The sequence below is a fragment of the Carcharhinus amblyrhynchos genome, chromosome 28 (assembly GCF_965287045.1).
Source record: "Carcharhinus amblyrhynchos chromosome 28, sCarAmb.v2.hapA, whole genome shotgun sequence".
Taxonomy (NCBI): domain Eukaryota; kingdom Metazoa; phylum Chordata; class Chondrichthyes; order Carcharhiniformes; family Carcharhinidae; genus Carcharhinus; species Carcharhinus amblyrhynchos.
This window is the reverse complement of record NC_137351.1, coordinates 18,395,901-18,421,133: the sequence shown is the minus strand read 5'-3', so window position 1 is coordinate 18,421,133 and position 25,233 is coordinate 18,395,901. Positions and strand designations below refer to the sequence as shown.

The 25,233-nt window shown below is 43.2% G+C and overlaps 1 protein-coding gene across 1 annotated transcript in view; it reads left to right on the top strand.

The window, feature by feature from the left end:
- LOC145359645 (WD repeat-containing protein 72-like) overlaps positions 1-25,233 on the top strand; it is a 263,829-nt gene that overhangs the window by 6,034 nt on the left and 232,562 nt on the right. Inside the window, exons 2-3 of the mRNA XM_080214356.1 lie at positions 12,670-12,836; positions 15,546-15,646. Coding sequence (XP_080070482.1) covers positions 12,684-12,836; positions 15,546-15,646 — 254 coding nt within the window. The 5' untranslated portion in view covers positions 12,670-12,683. The remainder of the gene's footprint in view (positions 1-12,669; positions 12,837-15,545; positions 15,647-25,233) is intronic.

The following is a 25,233-nucleotide window of genomic DNA, read 5'->3' as shown; positions in this document are numbered from 1 at the left end:
AAATGCTGGAAAATCTCAGCAGGTCTGGCAGCATCTGAAAGGAGAGAAAAGAGACGACATTTCGAGTCCTTTTATCCAGCATCCGCAGTACTTTACTTTATTTTGGTGTTTATCTTGCTGCCATCTCTCCTCTAGGAATGCCAGCTCTGATGAAGGATCATCCAGACTCGAAACATTGGCTCTATTCTCTCTCCACAGACGCTGTCAGACCTACTGAGATTTTCTAGCATTTTCTGCTTCTGACTCTTCTGCTGGTGTACTCCTTCCATGTTTAAATGAATGTTTCTGGCATCTCTTTCGCCATCTACAAGTCTGGGCTACCCTTTCCAGCTGGACTGTAATATTTTCAGTAGTGGTTGCTGCACTCCAAGTTATCGGGCAAGATACTCACCAACACACTGTTTCATGCCTGATGCTTTTCTGTTCAGTTCAGGTGGTGTCATGAAAGAGCTATGCTGTTTAAAAAGTGAAACACCACAATCCTTCCCATTTCTTTGCCTTTAAGGGCCGTTTGGAATTTGTATGATGGTGAGAGGCATCTTTTTAAGAAGACCCTTTACAGTACAGTCACGTGACACACAAATTCACCAGTGTAAAATGCTATATAAAAGAATGGGGTGTGGAATTTATAACTCTTAGCATCGGAAATTCTTGATCTGGAGAAGGTCACTGATGGAGGCATTAGGTGGAAGGTTGACCACAAGTAGGGAGATGGAAATGGGAAATTACAAAATAAGATGTTCAGAATGGGCTTTTTGATATTTCATTTCATTTGTTGGCTGGGAACTGTCAGTAAGCCATGTATCTCTGACTGAGGTAGTGCTTAAATTTTGAGTTTAAGTTTTTATTTGTGTCACAAGTAGGCTTACATTAACACTGCAATGAAGTTACTGTGAAACTTCCCTAGTGTCCACACTCCGGCATCTGTTCGGGTACACTGAGGGAGAACTTTTAGCATGGCATTCAATAAATTTATTTATTAGTGTCACAAGCCACCTAACCAACACGCTTTTCAGACTGGGGAAGGAAACCAGAGCATCCGGAGGAACCCACGTGGACACAGGGTGGGTGTGTAGATTTGGGTACACTGAGGGAGAATTTTTTAGCATGGCTAATGCACCTAACCAACACGCTTTTAGGACTGTGGGAGGAAACCAGAGCATCCGGAAGAGCCCACACAGACACAGGGAGAACATGCAGACTCTACACAGACAGTGACTCAAACTGGGAATTGAACCCAGGTCCCTGGCGTTGTGAGGCAGCAATGCTAACCAGTGTGCCACCGTGCCACCCCATGAATGAAGGCCTCCAATGTGCACGATATCGAGATTATAGACTGCATGTATTCCAGAGCATTATAGTGGCTGATAGATGCATTTTAAATCTGACGTGTGAAGTTGGGGTTAAGCCGATAACTTGTAATTGTGTGGAGAAGAGACACCAGCACGCAAACTAGTTGGGTTGAACGCCCTGTTTGTGTGTTGTATATTCACTGTAATTCCTTGGTTTATTGCTGCAGTTTTCAGTTTAAACTCTTGCTTGTTCTTGTGAGATATCAGCAATGAGGATAAAATCCTTTTGTGTGTTATGTTAACAAAGACATCAACCCAGGTTAATATCCTAAATGAAGCAGTTCTCAGACTGAACTCTCAGGATGTGAGATGTTCATTCATTCCTAATATCGCACACTGCAAATTCAGCTCCTGAACCTTTGATCTTTCACAGTGATCTGTGCTGAAGACTGAGTGATAGCTCGGATTATGTATTTGAATGCACATTCGTTCTGCAAGATTAGTCTTACAAAGAACAATGCAACCGAAAGTATAAATCTTTAGTCAAGGTCAAGTTACTTTTGGAATGGTGTGCTGTTATTGTCTCATATTCAGTACAGATGATACACAAGGCATTTCATTATGAAGCAGTCAGATGTAAGGTTATTCAGACGGATAGTTGGGTGTGTTCAACTGAAAACAAACAAATACTCGAGAGTTCTGGAGTTTTAAAGAACAAAAAGAGGCCCTCCAGCCCATCGTGTCTGTACTGGCCATCAAACACTCATCTATTCGAATCCCATTTTCCAGCAATTGGTCCATAGGCTTGTATACTGGGTTGCTTTTTAACTGGTGTGAGGAGGAATTACCACAGGAAGTAGTTGATGCCAAAACATTGAACGTATTCAAGAGGTGGCTGAACACAGCACTTGGGGCAAATGGGATCAAAGGTTATAGGGAGAAAGTAGAATTAGGCTATTGAGTTGGATAATCAGCCATGATGGTGATGAATGGCAGAGTAAGCTCAAAGGGCCAAATTGCCTCCTTCTGCTCCTCTCTTCTACATTTCTACATGGCCAAAAGATTGTTTTTAAACTGTCATGAATTTAAAGGAAAGGAATATTTATTTATTAGTCATAAGTAGGCTTACATTAATGCTACAATACTGTTGCTGTAAAAATCCCCCTAGTCGCCACACTCCAGCACCTGTTTGGGTACACTGAGGGAGAATTTAGCGTGGCCAATGCACCTAACCAACACAGTAGGATCTTCTGCTGGTTCCCGCCATGGTGGATTGGGAAACCCGCTGGAGACCATCATGACACTAATTTTTATCCTGCTAATGGGATGTGGATGAAGGCCCGATCACCCACACCTGATTGTCCATGGCACCGACAGGAAATCACACTAGTGTAAAACATGTCTGGAGCGATGTGAATGCAGCCATCGTGTCTCATCTGATCAATCCCTGAGGCTGTTCCCAGAATTCAGGATGGAGGCCGCCAGCAACCCTGGGGCCCAGAACATCAGAGCGGGGGGTGGGGAGGGCAGTGGCTACAGAAACTGCAGGTGAATCTTCCAGATTCTCCAGCCTTTGGAGGATGCCTGGAACTCGGTGCCAGAAGAGATGGTGGAAGCAGATACATCAGCAACATTTAAGAGGCATCTGGATGGGTATACAAATAGAGAGGGAATAGAGGGATACAGAACGAGGAAAGGCAGAAGAATTTTCTTATTTAGTTAGAGCATCATGATCGGCATGGGGCTGGAGGATTGAAGGGGACAAGGGGGGGGGAGGGGATTGGAGTAGGATGGGGGAGCGGGGTGTCCATCTTCCAGCCTCAGAGTATTCCTGGAGTTCTATCTTCATTTTTTCATTTGTGGCACAGTGGTTAACAATGCTGCCTCAGCTTCAGGGATCTGGGTCCAATTCTGGCCTTGGGTGACTCTCTGTGTGAAGTTTGCACGTTCTCCCTGTGTTCGCGTGCATTTCCTCCTGGAGCTCTGATTTTCTTCCACACTCCAAAGGTGTGTGGGTTTAGATTGATTGGCCACGCTCAATTGCCCCTTCATGTCCAATGATGTGTAGGTTAGGCGGATTAACCATGGGAACCATAGGTTGGATGAATTAATCGTGTATGATTTGCTTCTTTTTATTGTTCTACCTTTTTTCCTGTCTTTCCCCTGTCCTTCTTGTCCGTCTGCATCTTTGTCTCTTTCCTTTGCACCATTTTGTTTGGGCCCCCATGCTGACACAATAGTTAAGAAAGCCCACCAACATCTCTATTTTCTCAGAAGATTAAGGAAATTTGCTATGTCCACTGCAATTCTTACTACCTTTTACAGATGCACCATAAAAAGCATTCTTTCCAGTTATATCACAGCTTGGTATGGCTCCTGCTCTGTCCAAGACCACAAAAAACTATAAAGATTGTGAATGAAGCCCAGTCCATCATTCAAGCCAATCTTCCACCCCTTGATACGGTCTACACTTCCTGCTGCCTTGGAAAAGCAGCCAGCAAAATCAAGGACCCCACGCACCCAGGACACACTGTCTTCCACCAGGAAAAAGATGCAAAAATCTGAGGACATGTACCAACCAACTCAAGAACAGCTTCTTCCCTGCTGCCATTAGACTTTTGAATGGACCTACCTCGCATTAAGCTGACCTTTCATTACACTCTAGCTATGACTGTCACACTGCATTCTGCAGTTTCCTTCCCTATCAATGGTATGCTTTGTCCAAATAGCGTGCAAAAAACAATATTTTTCATTGTATATTAATACATGTGACAATAAATCAAATCAATGCCAGGACTTGTTGGCCACGGAAGGAGAATTCATAACGTGGTTTGATGGGTAGATAATCAGCTCAGGAATCCATCCACCGCCAAGATTATTGTATTTTCAAATAAACGGGAAAAGGTGTGTGTTTGTGAAGAATAGCTTAAAAAAAAGCTGGGATGAACAATAATAATACCAACAGCTGCCTATCATAAAATGTCACCTTGTATATTTTGTTTTTCACTGTACATTCTTGGCCAATGCTTCTTTGTCAACACTCCCTCAACAAAAGCAGTCAGCTAGCCAAGATCAAACTGGTTCAGGCTTCCCTTTCCTTAAATGTGTTCACAAAAAACTGTGCCTTTACCAACATTTGACATTGTAACTGAATACTAGCACTGAAAATAATCTTTCTGTTAAAGTATGAACACATTGGCCCTGCACCATCCCACCATCCCGGGGAATAAAGTCAACTTGTGTTAATGTCAGTGAATCTTGTTTGAAACAACAAAATGTTGAACCTTTGTAGGGATGTCGATGTGAATCTGTTTAATAATATTTAAACAGATTGGGCCCAATTTATCATTTGGAATCAGTGATCAGAGTTAGCAGCAAAAGAATTGACTCCATCTTACGGAACAACAGCCCACAACAGTGGGTCAGAAGTTTCTAGTAATTATCAGGGAGATGATAACATTAAATTCAGAAAGGTGTTGTAGTATCACTTTAAGGGAATATGCAAAATAACAAATAGCCAGGATGTCCTGCAGCACGTGTGTGTGTGTGTGTGTGTGTGTGTGTGTCTGGTTGGCATAGACACGATGGGCTCAATGGCCTCTTTTTTGCACTGGAACCTTTCTATGGATCTAATAATATTTGCAGAATCCATAAAGTAGATCTGTCTGCAGAAGCATTCTGTATTGTATCTTCAAGTAAATGCTCATCTAGTTTACCAGTCTTGTGTGCGACTTTGCCAAATTTCCATAAAACAAGCATAGAAACACAACAAAGCGGACAACATATTTGTGATTGTAGAAGACCACTTGTCTCAGTGTGATTCATCCTTCCAGAGAAATCCTAACCTCACTGGCTGATTTATTGACATTAGTATTTCAGCCAGAATGGAGATGATTGGGTGATTTACCCATCAATCACACCTGAAGATCTCTCTGCTGCGCGTGACTGAGATTGAACTGATGTTTATCATTTCAGTGCAAAAGATAAGGCTGAAGCATTTGCAACAATCTTCAGCCAGAAGTGTCAAGTGGATAATCCAACTTGGCCTCCTCCAAGGGCCCCAGCATCTCGGAAATGCAACTGGACTTGCAACATAAACACAGTAGCAACAAGAGCAGGTCAGAGGCTAGGAATACTGCAGCGAGTAACTCATGTCCTGACTCCCCAGAGTCAGTCCACCATCTACAAGGCACAATTCAGGAGTGTGATGGAATACTCCCCATTTGCCTGGATGGGTGCAGCTGTAACAATAATCAAATAGCCTCTGACCTGCTCTTGTAGCCGCTATGTTAATGTTGCAAGCCCAGTCGAGTTTCTGGACAATGGTAACCTCAAGGATGTTGGCAGTGGAGGATTCAGTGATGGTTACACCATTGATTGTCAAAACACATTGACTGTGTTTAGTGCGTTTCTTACTGGTGATGTCATTGCCTGGCATTTGTGTGGCATGAATGTTACTTGCCACTTGTCAGCCCAAGCCTGGATATTGTCTACAAATGTGCACTCCCTTCACCACTGATGCTCAGTAGCAGCAGTGTGTACTATCTATAAGGTGCACTGCAGCAATTCACCAAAGATCCTTAGAAAGCACCTTCCAAATCCGCAACCACTTCCATCCAGAAGGACAACGGCAGCAGATACATGGAAACACCACCACCTGCAAGTCACTCACCATCCTGTTTTGGAAATATATCGCTGTTCCTTCGCAGTGGCTGGGTCAAAATCCTGGAATTCCCTCCCTAACTGCATTGTGGGTCAACCCACAGCACATGGATTGCAGTGAATCAAGAAGGCAGCTCCCCACCACCACCACCACCTCTAGGGATGAGCAATAAATGCTGGCCAGCCAGCAATGCCCATGTCCCACAAATGAATAATAAAAAAACTATATTACTATCCTCCACTCACTGCATTTTTCTGGAGCGATCACAATATGCTAGAAAGTTTGTCTGCCTTGTTACTTTTATTTTTTCATGGGATGTGCTGGTATTTATTTCCCATCCCTAATTGCCCTTGAGAAGATGGTGCTGAACTATTTTCCTGAACAGTTGCAGTTCATGTGGCGCAGATAGCCACTGTGCTGTTAGGAAGATAGTTCCAGGGTATTAACTCAGCGACGGTGAAGGAATAATGATATCATGCGGAGTCAGCTGGTGTATGGCTTGAAGGGGAACTTGCAAATGGTGGTGTTCCTGTGCATCCTTCTAGTAGTAGAGATCATGAATTTGGAAATAAATATCAAAGAATTCTTGGTGAATTGTTGCAGTGCACCTTGTAGATAGTACACTCTGCTGCCACTCTGCATCACTGGTGAACTGAGTGAATGTTGAAGACAGTGAATGGGGTGCCAGTTACACTGGCTGTTTTGCCCTGGATAGTGTTGAGCTTCACAGAGGGTGGTGGGGGCCTATAATGTGCTACCAAGCAAGGTGGTTGAGGCAGACATGCTAGGATCATTTAAGACTTATCTAGATAGCCACATGAACAGACTGGGAATAGATGGATACAGACGGATGGTCTAGTTAGGAACACATGATCGGTGCAGGCTTGGAGGGCCAAAGGGCCTGTTCCAATGCTGTGTTGTTCTTTGTTCTTTGACAGTCAACTTCATTACACAGAATGAAAATATGAGTAAAGGTTTCTTGCTGCTTATGTCTGTTTTGCCATCTCTTTTTGAATAGAGGTAGCTGATTTGTGGTTGCCTTGTACATGCCTGATTGCATGTCTTTGTGTCCAAAAAAACCAACTCTTAATGCTGCCAGTACTTAATTTCTTCCCAGTCTGTTGCGACAGTGTTAAATGTCATCTATCCCCGGGGATTTATTTATTTTGAACCAGATTAGCTTGATGAGGACTTCCATCCCATTTGTAACAGAACTATTGATTTCTTTGCATCCTTGTCTACCTCTTTGTTTTACTCATTGATTTTGAAGAACTTTCACAATTCTGCGACTAATGGGATTTTCCAGCTGTCATTAGGCAGGTGGTGCCCCATCTTGGTCTTTTGAAGGGGTGCATCTCCAAGCCTTTCCCACACTGTTCACACATGGGGATTAAAATTGGGCAACTTCCTGAGACTAACTCGGAGATCATAGAATCCCTACAGTGCAGAAAGAAACCATTCGGCCCATCAAGTCTGCATCAACAACAATCCCACCCAGGCCCTACCCCCACAACCCCATGCATTTACCCTAGCAAGTTCCCCTGACACTTAGGGGCAATTTAGCATGGCCGATCCACCTAACCTGCATATCTTAGGACAGTGGGTGGAAGCTGGAGCATCCCACAAAGACAAAGGGAGAATGTGCAAACTCCACATAGTCACCCAAGCCAAAAATTGAACCCAAGTCCCTGGAGCTGGGAGACAGCAATGCTGCCCACACCTGGGCAATTTAGCCTCACCATCTTGTGAATAGTTGTCAGCTTGATGTGTTTATGAGAAGTCCACATTTGATTTCCTTTGTACTGGGTTGAACGTCAATGCAGCTTTTATTAGGTGAACTCGCCGCAACTCAGCAAGCTGTTTGAAGGCATTGCTAAACAAGAAAAAGTATCTCTGAGGAAGGTCAACTGTGGCATCTCTCATTCCCTACCCCCAAAACTAAAACTATGGTCAGAAACCTCTGTTTGCAGGTCCAATTTTTCCTCGATTACTTGTTATTCTCTTACAGAAGGGAAAGAGAAAAGGAATAGAAGGTAATGCTGATGAGGTTCGCTGGAAAAAGATGGGAGGTTCCTTCTGTGAAGCATAAATGCAGGTATAGACCTGATGGGCTGAATTGACAGCTTCTACTAAATATATTTGGATAAGAAATAACTAGGCCCCATATATTGTTGCAATTTGCACTTTGGCTTTCCGAGTGTTTACTTAACGAAAGGACAGGCCATCCTGAAGATCCCATGTCTGAAGATCATCACACCTTGGACAAGGGGCAGGGTTGAGAAGGTGAGGTCTTCATGAATAATCTCAGCCGGTACGGGAATTGAACCTGCGCTGTTGGCATCGTCCTGCATCACGAACTAGCTGTCCAGCTAACTGACTCCCCCTTACTGAACTGTGGCTTTTAGCGAAACAAAGGTCATTTTTCTGGTGTCTATCATTCTTTAAAGTGGAACCACTCAAAATATCCAATAAACTGAAACCACAGTTGAGTACTTGACTTGATACTGGACATGTGCAGTTTGCATCAACACTTTCTGACACTATAAGGATGCAGTATGTTAGAAATCTAAACTTTAAAAAATCATTATCTGTTGTTGTTCTCCCTAAAACAAAATGCACAATTTGCATTACTGACTTGGCTTAGCCCCAGGTCTCCTCAGTTGCTGCTTCTTCTGGAACTTCAGATCCAGTTGATACTTTGCACAGTGGCACTGGATAAAAGCAAATTATTGCAGATGCTGGAATCTAAAACCAGAAGAGAAAATGCTGAAAAATCTCAGCAGGTCTGGCAGCATCTGTAAGGAGAGAAAAGATCTGATGTTATGAGTCCAGATGACCCTTTGTCTCTTTTCTCTTTTGGTTGCACAGTGGTTAGCACTGTTGCCTCACAGTGCCAGGGACCCAGCTTCAACTCCAGCCTTGCATGGATGTCTGTATGGAGTTTGCATGTTCTCTGCATGTCTGCATGGGTTTCCTCCAGATGCTTCGGTTTCCTCCCACAGCCCAAAGCTGTGCGGGTTGATTAGCTATGCTAAGTTGTCCCTTAGCATCCCAAGATGTGTAGGTTAAGGAGTTTAGCAGAGTAAATATGTGGGGTTATTAGGATAGAGCAAGGGAGTGGGCTTGGGTAAGATGTTCTGTTGAAGAGTCAGTGTCGATTCAATGGGCCAAATGGCCTCTTTCTGCACTGTAGAGATTCTATTCTATTTAAGTGGACTGGCTATTAGGCACCATCTTAAAGCTATTGTCTTCTTGGCACTCTACAGCTTGTTCCAGCTGCTTTTTCAAAGTGTCATAATGTTCCCAGTTGCTCCTGCACCCATTCTGCTGCTTGTGGCTTGCAAACCAAAAGAAACATAGAAAATAGAAGCAGGAGAAGGCCATTCAGCCCTTTGAGCCTTCTCCACCATTCTGATCATCGAATTCAATACCTATATCTCATCTTCCCTCTTATCCCTTGATCCCTTTAGCCCCAAGAGCGATATTTAATTTCTTCTTGAAATCACACACTTTTTGGCCCCAGCCACTTTCTGTGGTACTGAATTCCACACATTCACCACCCTCTGGATGAAGAGATTTCTTTTTGCCTCAGTCCTAAAAGGTTTACAGTCTTATCCTCAAACTGTGACCCCTAGTCCTGGACTCCCCAACCATCAGGAACATTCCTTCTGAATCTACCCTGTCTAATCCTGTTAGAATCATCTCATAGGAGCTTATAAAATTCTATTATTATTATCAGACCATTCCATTCTCCCAAGGTATAGCTGAGAGATAGACTGGCAGTGAAATCTGAAGCTGAATTCAGATACCATACACACCCACACAGACGTATACACATAGATAGACACACACACACACACACACACACACACACACACACACACACAGACATAGACACACACATTGACACACACATAGACACACGCATACATGCACGCAAGAGCAACAGACGCCACACACACACACACCCCCCCCCTGAAACTGTACTCATCTGAAATTGAAGGAAGACTTGCATTTAGATTGCACCTTGCAGGATATCCCAAAGATCTTTACAGCCAGTGAAGTACTTTTGAAGTGTCATTACTGTTGGAATGTCGGAAATGTAGCAGCCAATTTGCCCACAGACAGAGATGCAATAATCAACAGATCATCTGTTCATCTGATGTTGATTGAGAGATAAACATCAAGTTAAAGCACTCCCGCTCACTCTTCTTCGCAGTAGTACTTTGGTGTATGTGATATGTCTTTGAAGGCAGAAGTCCCTTCACCAAAATCCCTTTATTTACAAACTCTAACAGAGTGCTCGCAGTCAGCAGTCTACCTCCGGGGGGTGCCAGAGGAACTGACACTCCCAGTTAAGTACAAGGCAAAGACTCCCTGATTGGGCCATCAATTGGATTCTTAATCAGGGAGTTCATACTTCCACTAGGCCAAACTCAATGGCCCGACTGAAGTCATTACAGTGTATTTCATGTCCACCTTCGACAGCATCAGTTTACTTATGCTGGCGTGATGCACCACAGTACTGCACAGGTATGCTCCCCTAGATTTTAGTGGTTTTAGATTAGATTGTGTCCCTGATTCTCACATTTGGCATTTCTGAGCCTCTATTTTCTTTAGTAAAGTTGTATTCTTCAGGAAATGAGTATCTTGGTACAGCTCTGGTTGCCACCAAATTAATATTTAAACAGAAGTTCAATAGTGTAGGATGAGTACATAGTTGAATCCTAATGAGCGATCAAGTTGCACGGCATTACTTTTCATGGCGTGTGACTGTAAGTTAGCGTCTTTGCAGAATATATTGTAGAAGGGAAGGACTATTTCTTGACTAAGAGAATGATTTACAGTGCATGTGCACCCTACTCCACTTGTCACAGATCTGCTTCAAATGCTGTGAATGTACGTTTGTTCTGTGATATAATTCAGCAATATTTCATGTAAATATGCAACTTTTTAAATATTTGTTCATGGAATGTTGCTGGCTAAGCAACAACATGTGGCCCATCCCTAACTGCCCTTGAACTGTTTGCTAGGCTATTTTAGAGGGCATTTAAGAGTCAACCACATTATTGAGGATCTGGAGTCACATGTAGGCCAGACTGGGTAAGGGTGGCAGTTTCCTTCACTAAAGGAACATTAGGGAACCAGATGGGTTTTTCTGATAATCACCAATGGTTTCATGGTCATCAGTAGACTTTTTAATCCAGATTTTTAGTCAATTTAAATTTCAACATCTGGGCTTTGAACCTGTGCCGCCAGAGCATTAACCTGGGTCTTTGGATGACTAGTGCAGTGACAAGAACAGTATGCCACCTCCTCCCCTTAACTCCCTATTGTCATAGTAAGAAGTTTCACAACACCAGCTTGAAGTCCAATAGGTTTATTTGGAATCACGAACTTTCGGAGCACTGCTCCTTCATCAGGTGAGTGAAGAGGTAGGTTCACATCGATAAAGACACAATTGCAAGGTAGTAGTTGGAATGCGAGTCTTTACAGGCAATCAAGTCTTTACAGCTACAGACAGTGCGAGTAGCGAGAGGGATAATCACAGGCTAAAGAGATGTGAATTGCCTCAAGCCAGGGCAGTTAGTAGGATTTTGCAAGCCCAGGCCGAATGGTGGGGTTACAGATAGTGTGACATGAACCCAAGATCCTGATTGAGGCCATCCTCATGTGTGCGGAACTTGGCTATCGGTTTCTGCTCGGCGAGTCTGCATTGTCGTATGTCTTGAAGGCCGCCTTGGAGAATGCTTACCTGAAGATCGGAGGCTGAATGCCCTTCTGCTGAAGTGTTCCCCAACTGGAAGGGAATACTCCTGCTGGCGATTGTCATGTGGTGTCAGTTCATCTGTTGCCGTAGCGTCTGCATGGTCTCCACAATGTACCATTGCCTCGGGACATCCTTTCCTGCACCTTATGAGGTAGGCAATGATGGCCAAGTTGCATGAGTACATGGCATATATAGGCAAAGACATCTTGCATTTGTATCTTTGTCTATATATGCTGTGTTTGTCTCCATGCACCTGATGAAGGAGCAGCGCTCCAAAAGCTCGTGATTCCAGCTGAACCTGTTGGACTTTAACCTGGTGTTATGAGACTTCTTACTATGACCACCCCAGTCCAACGCCAGCATCTCCACATCATCCCTATTGTCAGGTTGAGCTTGCATATTGGAAGCATTTGTAACCACACTCGCCAGGCAGTGTGACATTTTAAGTTTTGGAGGTGGGTTTTCTCAGTGAATAGAGTTTCAACCACTCTCGTTGGTTTATGGAGATGTTTTAAATGGTAAGGAAAACATTGTGTACCTTTATGTATGGAGGAAAGCTGGATGGCCCTTCAGTTTGAAAGATGTTAAATTGGAATGGACAGTAAATTTCCACAAGCATTAGTATTCATGAGATTAATAAATCATTAACAAGGTTTTACATCTCTCTGCTTACAGATCCACACTGCTTAAAGAGGTGAAATCATGTTTTGATGATAATGTAATTTATAAAAGCTAAGATTTATTAACCAGGAAAAATTATGATGTCCTTCCCAGTTTGTCCATTGTGATATTTTCATAGTTAGTCATGTAAGAGAAGTCTAAACCAGGAACAGAAAATTTCAATGCTTCTTCGGAAAGTTAAAGATGACCTTATGTCTGATATGGAATTGGATCACTGGAATTTAAATCCTGAGCGCGTATTGAGGTATGAATTTTATTTTCAGGGGTTTTGATCAGCATGAAGAGTATTGTCCAGCCAATAGCAGTGTGGGAAAGGACAGCACCATCTCATTCAATCTGTGCCCTAATGTTAACTGATGACCAGCGAACTATAGTGACAGGAAGCCGGGAGGGACAGATTTGCCTCTGGAACCTATCACCTGATTTCAAGGTTAGTATTTTGCATATGAAGTTGCAATTAAAAGGAAAATTCCTCTTTGGGTCATAAGGTGGGATTTTCCAGTTGCGCTTGTCTCTTGGCCGAAAATCCCATCCTAGTAAATCTCCTCTGCGCCGTTTCTAGCACAACCACATCCTTCCTATAACTAGACTATGTTGTCAAGAACTGGACAATACTCCAACTGTGGCCTCTACACAGATCTGTTGTAACCTCCCTGCTATGCCTTGGCTATTAAGGGAAGTATCCCACATGCTTTCTGTTGACCACAATCCAAACTCCTTGAGTTTCTACAGTAAAACGATGGCCATAAGTATGTGAACAAGAGGGAAATGTTTGCATTTTACACTCTGGTTTTAGAAAAATTTGAACTGCTGAGCATAAAAAGATCTTTGTTTAACATCAGAGCTCTGTCGTTGTACTGAAGTGTTTTATAAAGCTATACATCTTCCTCTTATGCACTCTACACACTGGAGTCATTTTTAATGACCTGGAGAGGGAACTGTCTCTGAGCCTGACTGAACTGTCATTCAAATCTTGTGGCTGGCCACCAATCAATGTGGGAAATTGATTCATGAAGTGTGGTAACATGCTCTTTGTTGTAAGACCATAAAAATAAGTGAAGCTGCACTGTGATGCTTATAATGAATGTTAAATAAGTAGTTTAATAAATGTGTTCAAGTAGAATTTGGATAAATATCTTTGTTACAAAGATTATTCAACGTCATGCCATCTCTAAAGATGTGCAGGTTGTGGTAATTGGCCATGCTAAATTGCCCCTTAGTGTCAGCGGTTTGAGCAGTGTAAACACATGGGATTACAGGGATAGGGCCTGGGTGGGACTGTTTTCGGTGCAGCTTCGATGGGTCGAATGGGCTCCTTCTGCACTGTAAGGATTTTATGATCTTACAAATCTCTGTGTCGCATGGGAAGTGAGACATGACTGGTCACTTAATGACTCATCTTTCATTCCCTCCCCATGCAGCGTAAATATCTCCCAACTTTAGCTTTGACAAAGTGTCACCTGGACTTGAAATGTCAGCTCTTTTCTCTCCTTCCAGGTGCTGCCAGACCCGCTGAGATTTTCCAGGATTTTCTCTTTTGGCCACTTAAGAGTGTGCTTTGCGATCATTCTGTGATTTGTTTTTGTTTGAAGCAGTGTGGCACCATGTGTTTGTTGATTAAAATGGTCAATGACAACCATTCCACTGTGAGGAAAACTCTGGTGATTGTCCCTTTCAGGGCAACATGACATTAAGAATCACCTGACCTGGGGGAACAAGAATGGGTTTATCACCCCAAGGGATGGGTGCCCTTGGGCACGAGAATATCAGGAACTGGCTGCAGCCTTGTGGCTACTGATCAATTCTTAATAAATCCTTTTTGTGTTCATTAACGGAATCTCTGAAAGAGCACCGTTACAATAACCCACCTGGCAATAAGCAATTAATGCACCTATTGTAATGGGTCTGATGTTATCGTCATCTTGATTTTGCAAGGATGACTGGGATTGGTCGCCTAAATCACTATGAACAGGACATATGCGATCTCAATGTTATGGTCTCTCTGGGAAAGAGAGTCAGCAAATACCTGTGTATCTTACAGACACTCAAAAAGTTACTCAATTGATCCTGCGCTGTATTCCCATTTCTTCTCGCTGAAGTCTGGTGATTGGTGCTAATGAGAGAGATATGTTCATTAGATTGAAAATGTTGTCGCAAGTTGATTGTTGAGACTGATGGCTTCAAAATCTCTCCCAGTATAACTCTTACTTTGGAATCTAAATCTTTGTCTCTGTACCCGATGGGCTATAAAGTATATTTGTAGAAAAGATGGGTAGAATTTAATATGATGTGGGAATGCCGGCGTTGGACTGGCGTAAACACAGTAAAAAATACCCTCCCCTGGATGAGTTTGGAGGAGGGGAAGCATTTAATTGGGCAGGAGGTTGGTGGGTGAGGATGCTGCCATCTTCCTGCCTCTGCCCCAATTAAGTCCAATACAAGAAGGCTCATGGATGCCCTTTTACCCCACTACACAATTAATGCCTACTTAAAAGCAACGTCCCACCGTCACCGATGCTCATCCAGCAGAGGGCATGGGCTCACCATGTGGGATACCTGACAAGCAAACTAGTACCAGGGGATTGGTTTTCTACTCTTGGAGTCCTTGATCCTGGGGAAGGCCAGCAGCTATCCAATACAGTGGACTTTTTTTTAAATGCATTGGTGGGACGTGGGCATCATTGACTGGCCAGCATTTACTGACAATCCCAACTGGCCTGACGGCAGTTGAGAGTCAACCACATTACTGTGGCTCTGGAGTCACATCTAGGCCAGACTAAGTAAGGATGGCAGATTTCCTTCCCTAAGTGACATTAGTGAACCGGATGGGTTTTTCTGACCATCAACAAGGGTTTCATGGTCATCAATAGATTCTTAATTCCATATTTTTTTTATTGAATTCAAATTCCCCCATTTGCCATGGCGAGATTTGAACCTGGGTCCCCAAAACATTAGCTGAGTTTCTGTATTAATAGTCTAGCAATAATACCAGTAGGCCATTGCCTCCCCTGAATGAAGGAGGCATAGGGTTATTGTTGGGTCTCCAGGTAGTGGTTGAGACCCCCTTGCCTCCATTAAGTATCATCCAATTTTTGTTTCAGGTTTGTTTCATGTATATCAGTGCTGTTTTGTATTCTAGACCATACCAAGAATTTTCCTGTTCGGTCACACTTCTTCCATTACTTCTCTTGGCAAAGCAAGCGAGAAGCAACCATACATCGTCAGTGCAGCTGAAAATGGGTAAGTCTTGTTGACTAACTGGATCCCTCCAAGTATCTGTGTTGAATTGCTCTAAATAGGACTAAGAGAATAGATAAATCATTCCCAAGCATCAGCCAAAACATCTCTGAACCAGCACAGATGTGGTCTTCCTTCTCGCTGACCCTGTTTTCCATCCTGTATGGAATAATCTGGCCTCTGTGTGAGAACTCTGCACAGTTTGTGCGTTGAAAACATGAACCAAGGTGCCACGCCCAATGCCCTGAGTTTCAAAGCTTTCTGCACCATCCAAAATTACAAAGGCCAGTTGCACACAAGGTTGTAAATACTTAATGGGAGAATGAAGGCGGCAGTTCAATTGGGAGTTTTCATGACCCTGGGCTTCAAGATTCAGTCACAAAATTGTAATTGTTTGCATTTTTACATCAAATATGTACAATTCCACATTGACAGTTTCTTAGTGATGGTTTGGCCTGTGTTATTTATTGGTGTTGAGCCTCTGCAAAGAGTTGAAGGACAATAATGATGAGATTTAAACAAACAGTGTCAGTTGTATGACTGGATAATGTTATATAATTTATTCTTCGGGGAGCAGAAAATATGAAAATAATTTTACTGAATAAGTGCACGCCAGGAAATTCTGAAGTGATTGGCTTCAAATCATAGAATCCCGATAGTGCAGGAGGAGGCCATTTGGCCCATCGAGTCTGCATTGACTCTCCAAAGAGCATCTTACCCAGTCACTGTCCCTGCAACCGCACGCATTCACCCTGCTAATCTCCCTAAATATCTTTGGACACCAAGGTGCAATTTAGCATGGCCAATCAACCTAAGCTGCACCTCTTTTGGGAGAAAACCACAGCACCCAGAGGAAACCTACACTGATACAGGGAGAAGGTGCAAACTCCACACAGGTAATTACCGAAGTCTGGAATTGAACCTGGGTCCTTGCTGCTGTGAGGCAGCAGTGCTAGCCACTGTGCCATCTACTTACACAAGCGATAGGTAACCTGCGGCCTTTGGGGTTGGGCGGGGGGTGCTCATGTGGTCCATCGGGGTTCTGACTGTGGCCCCACAAGACATTTTGTCAACCATTGTCCAGGAAAAGGGTTGCTACATTCTGTTGATTTCAGTCCATGTGGTTTTTTTGTCTCCCTATCGATGTGACTGAAGTGATGTGCATGTAAAGCAAGGGCAAGCAAAGTGAAGTACATGCTGATTGCTCACAACATTGACTGTGAGAGCTGTGCGCTCCCTTTGTGTCCAATGTGTAAATACTTCTTTAGTTTTTAACATTTGAAGTTGATGACAGTTCTATTAATACATGAATGACCAAGCACTTTCTGTAAACCGTTACGAAATATTTGGCGTGTATTGAATGTATTCAATCTTATCCATGGGGTGATGGTTAATGAACAAGCTTGTGGCCCACTGAGATGAAGGAGGGCCATTCATGCGGCCCACTCACCAGCCCTGTGCCTATCATTGACTTAGACCATTGTCTACATCTCACTTGGGAATGCGGGCAGCTTTCTCAATTTTGATTAAGAATATATGCATGAATCAGAATGCCAATAACTACAAGAACTGGCCAGGTTTCACTGGTGCTGCCTCAATGTCGGTGACTGGAGAAGTTTCTTGTTAAAGTTTAAGCTTCATTAAGTAAGTGGATTTTATGGCGTCAGAATGTCACGTCGCTGCAGTAAAAGAGTGCCCAAAGGATACAGTCTTTCTTAACAATTAAAAGAATTTATACTGTGAAAATCCTGCATGATCTATGTGAAACATTTACAGGACAGAATGAAAGCAATTCCTGCATTGAAACGTCTGTTTCCTTTTTAGTTCTCCAACAAATTGTGGTGTAACTTTGGCACTGGAGAATCCAGGAATATAACAATCTAACTGTTCATCACCAATACCGCGAAGGAGGAAAATTCAAGGTCTTTGTCTTTTGAGGTGCACTGTTGTTTCATTAAACTGTAATCTGTCAACTCCTCATCCAATTATCTGTGCCCCCTTGCAGTCATTCACAGCTTCGTTACAGTTTTTTATGTACCCCTGGATTCAATGTTGTCAGCCAATCTCCACACTGGAAAACATGAGACAAAATCTTTTGGCTCTTCACACTGGCGGGATCCTCTGGTCTCACCGATGGCGCACCCCCACAGGTGAGGGGTGGAATCGATGGGATATCCCATCTGCAGCAGCGAGGCCAGAAGATACCCCTGCTGGCTAACGGTGCGCCACCTTTTGCCGTTGAGAAACATGTCGCAGGGAGACCAGAAGATCTCACTCATTGGCTCCATCTTGACAAGAAGCCCGGTGCTAAGTTGGAACTGGATTCCTCTGTGCTCCTTGACAGCACCTGCCAATGCACGAAGTATCTGGGTGTGCATTGCCACCAGTGTGCACTGCCCCATCAAAGTCATAGAACATAGAACTGTATAGTACAGTACAGGCCCTTCGGCCCTCGATGTTATGCCGAGCTATGTCTGAACCCAAGATCAAGCTATCCTACTCTGTATCATTCTGGTGTGCTCCACGTGCCTATCCAATAACCGCTTGAAAGTTCCTAAAGTGTCAGACTCCACTATCACAGCAGGCAGTGCATTCCACACCCCAAACTCTCTCTGAATAAAGAACCTACCTTGGAAATCCCCCCTATATCTCCCACCATGAATCTTATAGTTATGCCCCTAATAACAGCTACATCCACCTGAGGAAATAGTCTCTGGATGTCCAAAGTCCTTTGGAAAGTCCTCTGCAGCTTAATTTGCCCATGGTCTCACTCATCATGATTCCCATTTGCTGATGATATAGTGAGTGGTAGGGGTGTGCTGCATGAGGTGTTGGCCATACAGTTGGAAGATGATGTCATGTGAAGGTGTGTTCACAACTGTGACTACCTGTGTGAGGTTGTTGAAATTTATGATTCTAGTCTTGTATCATGGCACAAGTAAGAATGAGATTGCGGTGAGAGGTGTGTCCCATGAAAGGAAATAGTTGCCAATGGAGATTGTTAAGATTAAATTCTCAAATTAAAGTGTCCCGTCACAGTCGGTATGGCGCGGACTTGGAAATCGACTTCAGAGACATGTTTCTCAGAGGCTCAAAGAACAATAAAATTCAGGCCAAGTTTTTGAGTAAAAGCTGGTGTGGAAGAAGGCCTGCTATGGACTTACAGCCTGACTCATAGCAGAAAAAAAGTGAGGTTCTACAACAATCTTTCCCTAAACCTGAATGGAATAATGACTTGAACACCAGAGGGGTTTAAACACTTTACTGGGAAAAGCCTGATATCAATAGCAAAGTAAGAGAAGACCAAGCCAAAGCAAAGATGAATCGTGGCCTACCAGATTTCGCTGCTGATCAGAGGTCATGGTGAAAAATCCATAGGTCGCTGAGATAGTAGCAAATTACTGCCGATGCTGGAATCTGAAACCAAAACAAAAGATGCTGGAAAACCTCAGCAGGTCTGTGGAGGGAGAATTGAGCCAAAGTTTTGAATTTGATAACCCTGGATTTTAAAGGAGGTGGCTACAGAGATTGTGGATGGAATTTTACCTTTCCGTCAGCTATGGAAATCGTAGTGAACAGGACACAGACCATGCAAAGGTCTGTTGACCTCGGGTGGGATTTTCCAGCTGGGAAATCCCGCCCTGTGGTTGAAATTCTCCGTTCGCTGGCAGCAGGATTCTCTGGTCCTGCCAGCAGTGGACTCTTGCCCATGGGTTTCCCAATGGTGTGGGGTGACTTCAACGGGAAATCCCATTGGCAGTGGCAGGATCAGAGAATCCTGCTGCCAGCGAACGGCAGGCCACCTTCCACTGTCGAGAAACACGCCGAGAGGCTAGAGATCCCCACTTCATGGATGCATTGGTAGGCATAAAGTTTATTTATTAATCACAAGTAGTCTTGCATTAACATTGCAATGATGTACTGTGAAAATCCTCTAGTCACCACACTCCAGCACCTGTTGGGGTACATGGAGGGAGAATTTGGCATGGCCAATCAATCTAACCTGCACATCTTTTGGACTGTGGGGGGGGGAAACCGGAGCACCTGGAGGAAATCCACGCAGACATGGGGAGAATGGGCAATCTCCACACAGACAGTGACCCAAGCCAGGAATCAAACCTGGGTCCCTGGTACTGTAAGGCAGCAGTGCTACATTTTCCAAAAATCCTTGGATTCAGGAACTGTGTCAAAAGATTGGAAAACTACCAACATGGTATTCAAGAAGAGTAGGAGGCAAAATGCAGGAAGCTACAGGCCAGTTTGTCTAACTTCTATTATCGGAAAAAGATCAGAATCTATTATTAAGAAACGAATAGCAGTACATTTGCGAAGTTTTAATCCAATTAAACAGAGGCAGCATGGTTTCATGAAGGGGAAATCATGAATTATAAATTTACTAGGGTTCTTTTGAGGAGATATTAACCAGAATACGTAGAGGAGAACCAGTTGATGTCATATATTTGGATTTTCAGAAGGCATTTGATAAGGTGCCCCACAAAAGGCTATGATGCAAAGTAGGAGCTCATGGTGCTGGAGGTAATAATCTGACATGGATAGAGGATTGGCTTACTAACAAGAAGCAGCCTGTCTTTCTCAGGCTGGAGGGCAAGTACCAATGGAGTGCCACAGGGATCATCGCTGGAAACAGAGCTCTTCACAACAGATATCAGTGACTTGGAGGAAGGAACAGGGGGTATTGTGACCATATCTGCAGATGATACAAAGACAGGCAGATTGTAAGAAGGATGTAAGTAGTTTACAAAGAGATATTGACAGATTAAGTGAATTGCAGAAAATTGGCAAATGGAATTCAATGTGTGAAAATGTGAGAATTGTTCATTTTGAAAGAAAGAATGAGAAAGTGGATTATTATTTAAATAGAGACAGACTGCAGAAAGCTGTAGCACCAAGGGGGTCCTTGTTCACAAAACCCATACAGACAGCATTCAGGTGCAGAAGGTCGAGTCTGTACTCTTTGGAGTCCAGAAGAATGAGAGGTGATGTGATTGAAACATAGAAGATTCTTAGGGGGTTCGACAGGGTAGAAGTTCCATTCGTGGGAGAGGGTAGGACTAGAGGGCAGAGCCACGGAATAAGGATGCTCATTTAAGATGGATTTGAGGAAGAATTCCTTTTCTCAAAGAGTGGTGAATCTGTGGAATTCTTCACCCCAGGAAACCGTGGAGTCCTTGAACATTTTCAAGGCTGAGATTGATAGGTTTTTAATCAGTTGGGGAATTAAGGGTTACTGCGATAAGGCAGGAAAATGAGTGTTAGATCAGCCATGATTTAATTAAATGGTGGAACAGGCTCAAAGGGCTCAATGGAGTACTCCTGTTCTTATTTATTATGGTCTTACGGTGATAAGGAGAAGTGATTAGAGTTGTTGTAAAGAGATTAAGTGCATTCACACATCAAGGCATTTGGAAAGGTGCTACATCAAAGAATTCTGTGGAAAATGAAAGCTCGTGGTATAGGTGTTGTGGTTCTTAACAAAAAGAAGAATGTTGTTTGCACACGTAGATTCAAACTAACAACAAGATTTATTGAAAGATGTTCTCTGCTCAGAGTACAAACTGAAAGCAAAACAGCAGCTGTGGTAATGCCCTAATGCCATCAACATCAAATCATGTGATCAGATCCTAAAACATTAATGCAATCCTTTTACATATAGAATAGGGGGTAATATTTTGGCAGGAATAGAAGATTGGCTGGCTAAGAGGAAACAGAGAATAGGCATAACTTTCAAATTGGCAGGATGTGATGAGTGATGTGCCACAGGGATCAATGCTGAGGCCTCAACTTTGTACAGTTCAGATAAATGACTTGGATGAAGAGACCAAAAGGTATGGTTGCTAAATTTGCTGATGGCACAAAGATAGGTAGGAAAATCAGTTGTGAAGAGGACACAAGAAGTTTATAAAGAGATGTAGCTGAATATCTATATCGGGTGGCACGTTAGCACATTGGTTAGCACTGCTGCTTCACAGCTCCAGGGACTTGGGTTCAATTCCTGGCTTGGGTCACTGTCTGTGTGGAGTTTGCACATTCTCCTCATGTCTGTGTGGGTTTCCTCCAGGTGCTCCAGTTTCCTCCCACAGTTCAAAGATGTGCGGGTTAGGTTGATTGGCTATGCTAAAATTGCCCCTTAGTGTCCTGAGATGCATAGGTTAGAGGGATTAGTGGGTAAAATATGTAGGGATAGAGGGGTAGGGCCTGGGTGGGATTGTGGTCGGTGCAGTTTTGATGGGCCGCATGGCCTCTTTCTGTACTGTAGGGTTTCTATGATTCTATGAATTAAATGATTGGGCTGAGATCGTGCGAATGGTGTATAATGTGGGATACCATGAAGTTATCCATGAATAAAAAAGAAGTATATTAGCTAAATGGTGAGAGATTGTAGAAATTCAGAGGGATCTGGATGTCCCATTGCATGAATTGCTAAAAGTTAGTATGTAAGTACAGTAAGTAATTAGGAAAGCTAATGGAATGTTGTTTATTTTTAAGGAATTGATCACAAAAGTAGGAAGATTATGCTTCAGTTGTACAGGGCATTGGCAAGACCACATTTAGGCTATTGTGTACAGTCCTGGTCTGCTTGTTTAAGGAAGGATGTAAATGTACTGGAAGGAGTTCAGAGAACATTTACAAAACTAATACCTGGATTAGGTGGGTTGTTTTATAAGGAAAGGTTGGATAGGTTAGGCTCACATCCACTGAAGAGTAAGAGGAGACTTGATTTAAACATATATGATCCTAAGGGGTCATGATAGGATAGACATTCCCTCTTGTGGGTGAATCTAGAACTAGAAGTCACCGTGTACAAATAAGAGGTCACCCATTTAGGACAGAGATATGGAGAATTTTTTTCTCTCAGATACTTGTAAGTACTTGGAACTCTGTTCCTCAAAAGGGAGTAGCAGTCTTTGAAAATTTTTATGACAGAGGTAAATAGATTCTCATTAAGCAACTGGATGAAAAGTTATTGGGGATAGGCAGGAGTATGGAGTTGAAGTTGCCATCAGATGAATTGAATGGTGGAGCAGGCTCAAGAGATCAAGTGACCTACTCCTGCTCCTAATTTGTATGTTCGTATGTATACTCATATGATTGGAGAGGGGCTTTCTCAGTGTCATTTGCTGGAAAGAGGAAATCTGGCAAAGGGAGAGTATGAGAAACCTCTGTAGTCCAAATTCCAATTTCAGTTCCAAATGATGTCAGAGAGAAAGTGAAAGTAACAAAGAAACTGACAATTTGCCAGAATCAGTGAATCCACTGGTAGAGCAGTGTGAGTGTGCCTCTTTGATTAAGACGGAATGTCACAGTCCCAAGCATCACATGGAGTTGATAGTTAGGTTTCAGATTTGATACAGGGAGAGGAGGTGAGTGAACAAAGTCAAGTTAATGGAAATGCAAGGAGACATCTCGACAGAAGGAGAAAGAAGCCAGATGAGTTCATTGACTGGACATAGAAAGGAAGAAGAAAGAATTTGTTCTTTTCACTATTTCTTGTCAAATGATGTTTTTGTTAAACACACCCATGTTCAAGAAGAAGTTTTTGTAACAGTTAATTGTATTTTTTGATAGTGATTACAGTAAAAACAATATGCAACGTGTAAATTTCAGGCATTTTAAAAAATTGTTTCACTCCATTAATTGAATCATAGAATCCTTCCAATGTAGAAGGAGGCCATTTGACTGCATCCCATCCATGCCCTATCCCCTTAACCCCACACGTTTTACCCTAGCTAGTCCCCCTGACACTAAGGGGCAATTTAGCATGGCCAATCTATCTAACCTGCACATCTTTGTACTGTGGGAGGAAACCGGAGCACCCAGAGGAAACCCATGGGGAGAATGTTGCAGTCTCTGCGCAGACAGTGACCCAACTGGGAATCAAACCCGGATCCCCGGCACTGTGAGACAACAGTGCCAAGCACTATGCTACCTTCTTCTTAAATTCCCTTTGTTCTTAAATTTACAAAGCCAATGCTCAGAGTGGAACAGGCAAACCCCAATCCATTCCTTGCTTGCTTCAATTCGGAATCTAATGGAATCCAATTCATAGTCACCACGAGAGCAACAAACAAGCTCCAAGCTGACAAAATAAGGCATTGCACCCTATCTTGGTCTTGATCTAGTGCTTGGTTTAGTCATATTGTATTCGAGAACCGATATACATATTTTACATCTTATATTGGGATACACAACACAGCTTCCCCTCTAAGAAGGGCAGACTGCCTTGAAGAGTTAAGGCTGTACATTATGGTAGATATGTATGCTGCTGAGGCTCCTGTAGAGTGTGCAGTCAGTCAGCAGTGTGTTCTGCATTGGGCTGAATGCTGAAATCATTTAGATGAGGTAGCAGGGTTAGGTTTTGGTGTTGCCGCCTCAAAGGGGCTGGACATGGGGGTAACCGGAAATCAAGAATGGGCCTTATCCAAATTTTCACCTGTTTCTTGCTCCTCGGGTAGTTTTCAGTCTGCAGAACATTTCCAGCACTCAATGTTTTCTTCCTCGCTGCTCAAGCCTAGTTTGTTACTTTCCACAGCTTATCATCAAAAGGTGGAAACTGTTGTGCTGTCTGCCTCCCTCTGTATGTATCTCTAAACTGCTCAACCTCTTTCCTAGCCAGACACTTATTCAGCTCTTCTATTTCTGAAGGAGACAACCTTTTATTTGCCTTGCTTGGGAATCTATTTCATGTGTCCACCAATCTGTTGAAGAGAATTGATGTTTCTGGCAGTGTCTGGCCCCTGTAAGGGGCAATCTTTTCAACGTGTCACATGACCCAGGCTGACCAACTGAGTTGGCACTGCACTCCAACTTGTCTGGGCTTGTCCCAGCGGTTAGACCCTGGAAGCTTGACCATAAGCATCGAACCTGCAATGCCCTGTATGTAGTTGTTACTGCTAATAAATGTTCCTTGTTCATTAAGGCAGCACAAAAGTGGTTAGCACTTTTGCCTCACAGCACCAGGGAACTGGGTTCAAGTCCAGCCTTGAGTGACTGTCTGTGTGGGGCTTTCATGTTCTTCCTGTGCCTGTGTGGGTTTCCTCCCACACTCCAAAAATGTGTGGGTTAGGTAGATTGGCCGTGGTAAGTTGTCCTTTAGTGCTGGGGGACTAGCAGGGTAAATACGCGGAGTTATGGGGATAGGGCCTTGGTGGGATTGTTATTAGTGCAGACTCGATGGGCTGACTGGCAGCCTCCTGCACTGTAGGGACTGTATGATTCCAACCTTGCTGAAGGCTTATGGTGTATATCCCTGCCCATTTCTGTGTAAATTAAGTAGCTTATGTGAACCGTATCTGTAACCTCCCTTCATTGTAGAGATCAGTATCATGTCTATTCAGGCTATTCCCCTGAAAACATTAGTTGTCACTTAAAAGTTCTTCATAATCTGCCAAAGTCTGCAATCATCCTGGTGAATCAACTGACCTCCCTGGTAAATCTTCATTCTTTTTGAAATAAAAAGCAATAAATAAATTCTCAGCAGATCTGGCAGCATCCGTGGAGAGAAAAACAGTGTTCACATTTCACCCCAAATATGACCTTTCTTCAGAACTGAAGAAACAAAAGAGCCTTTT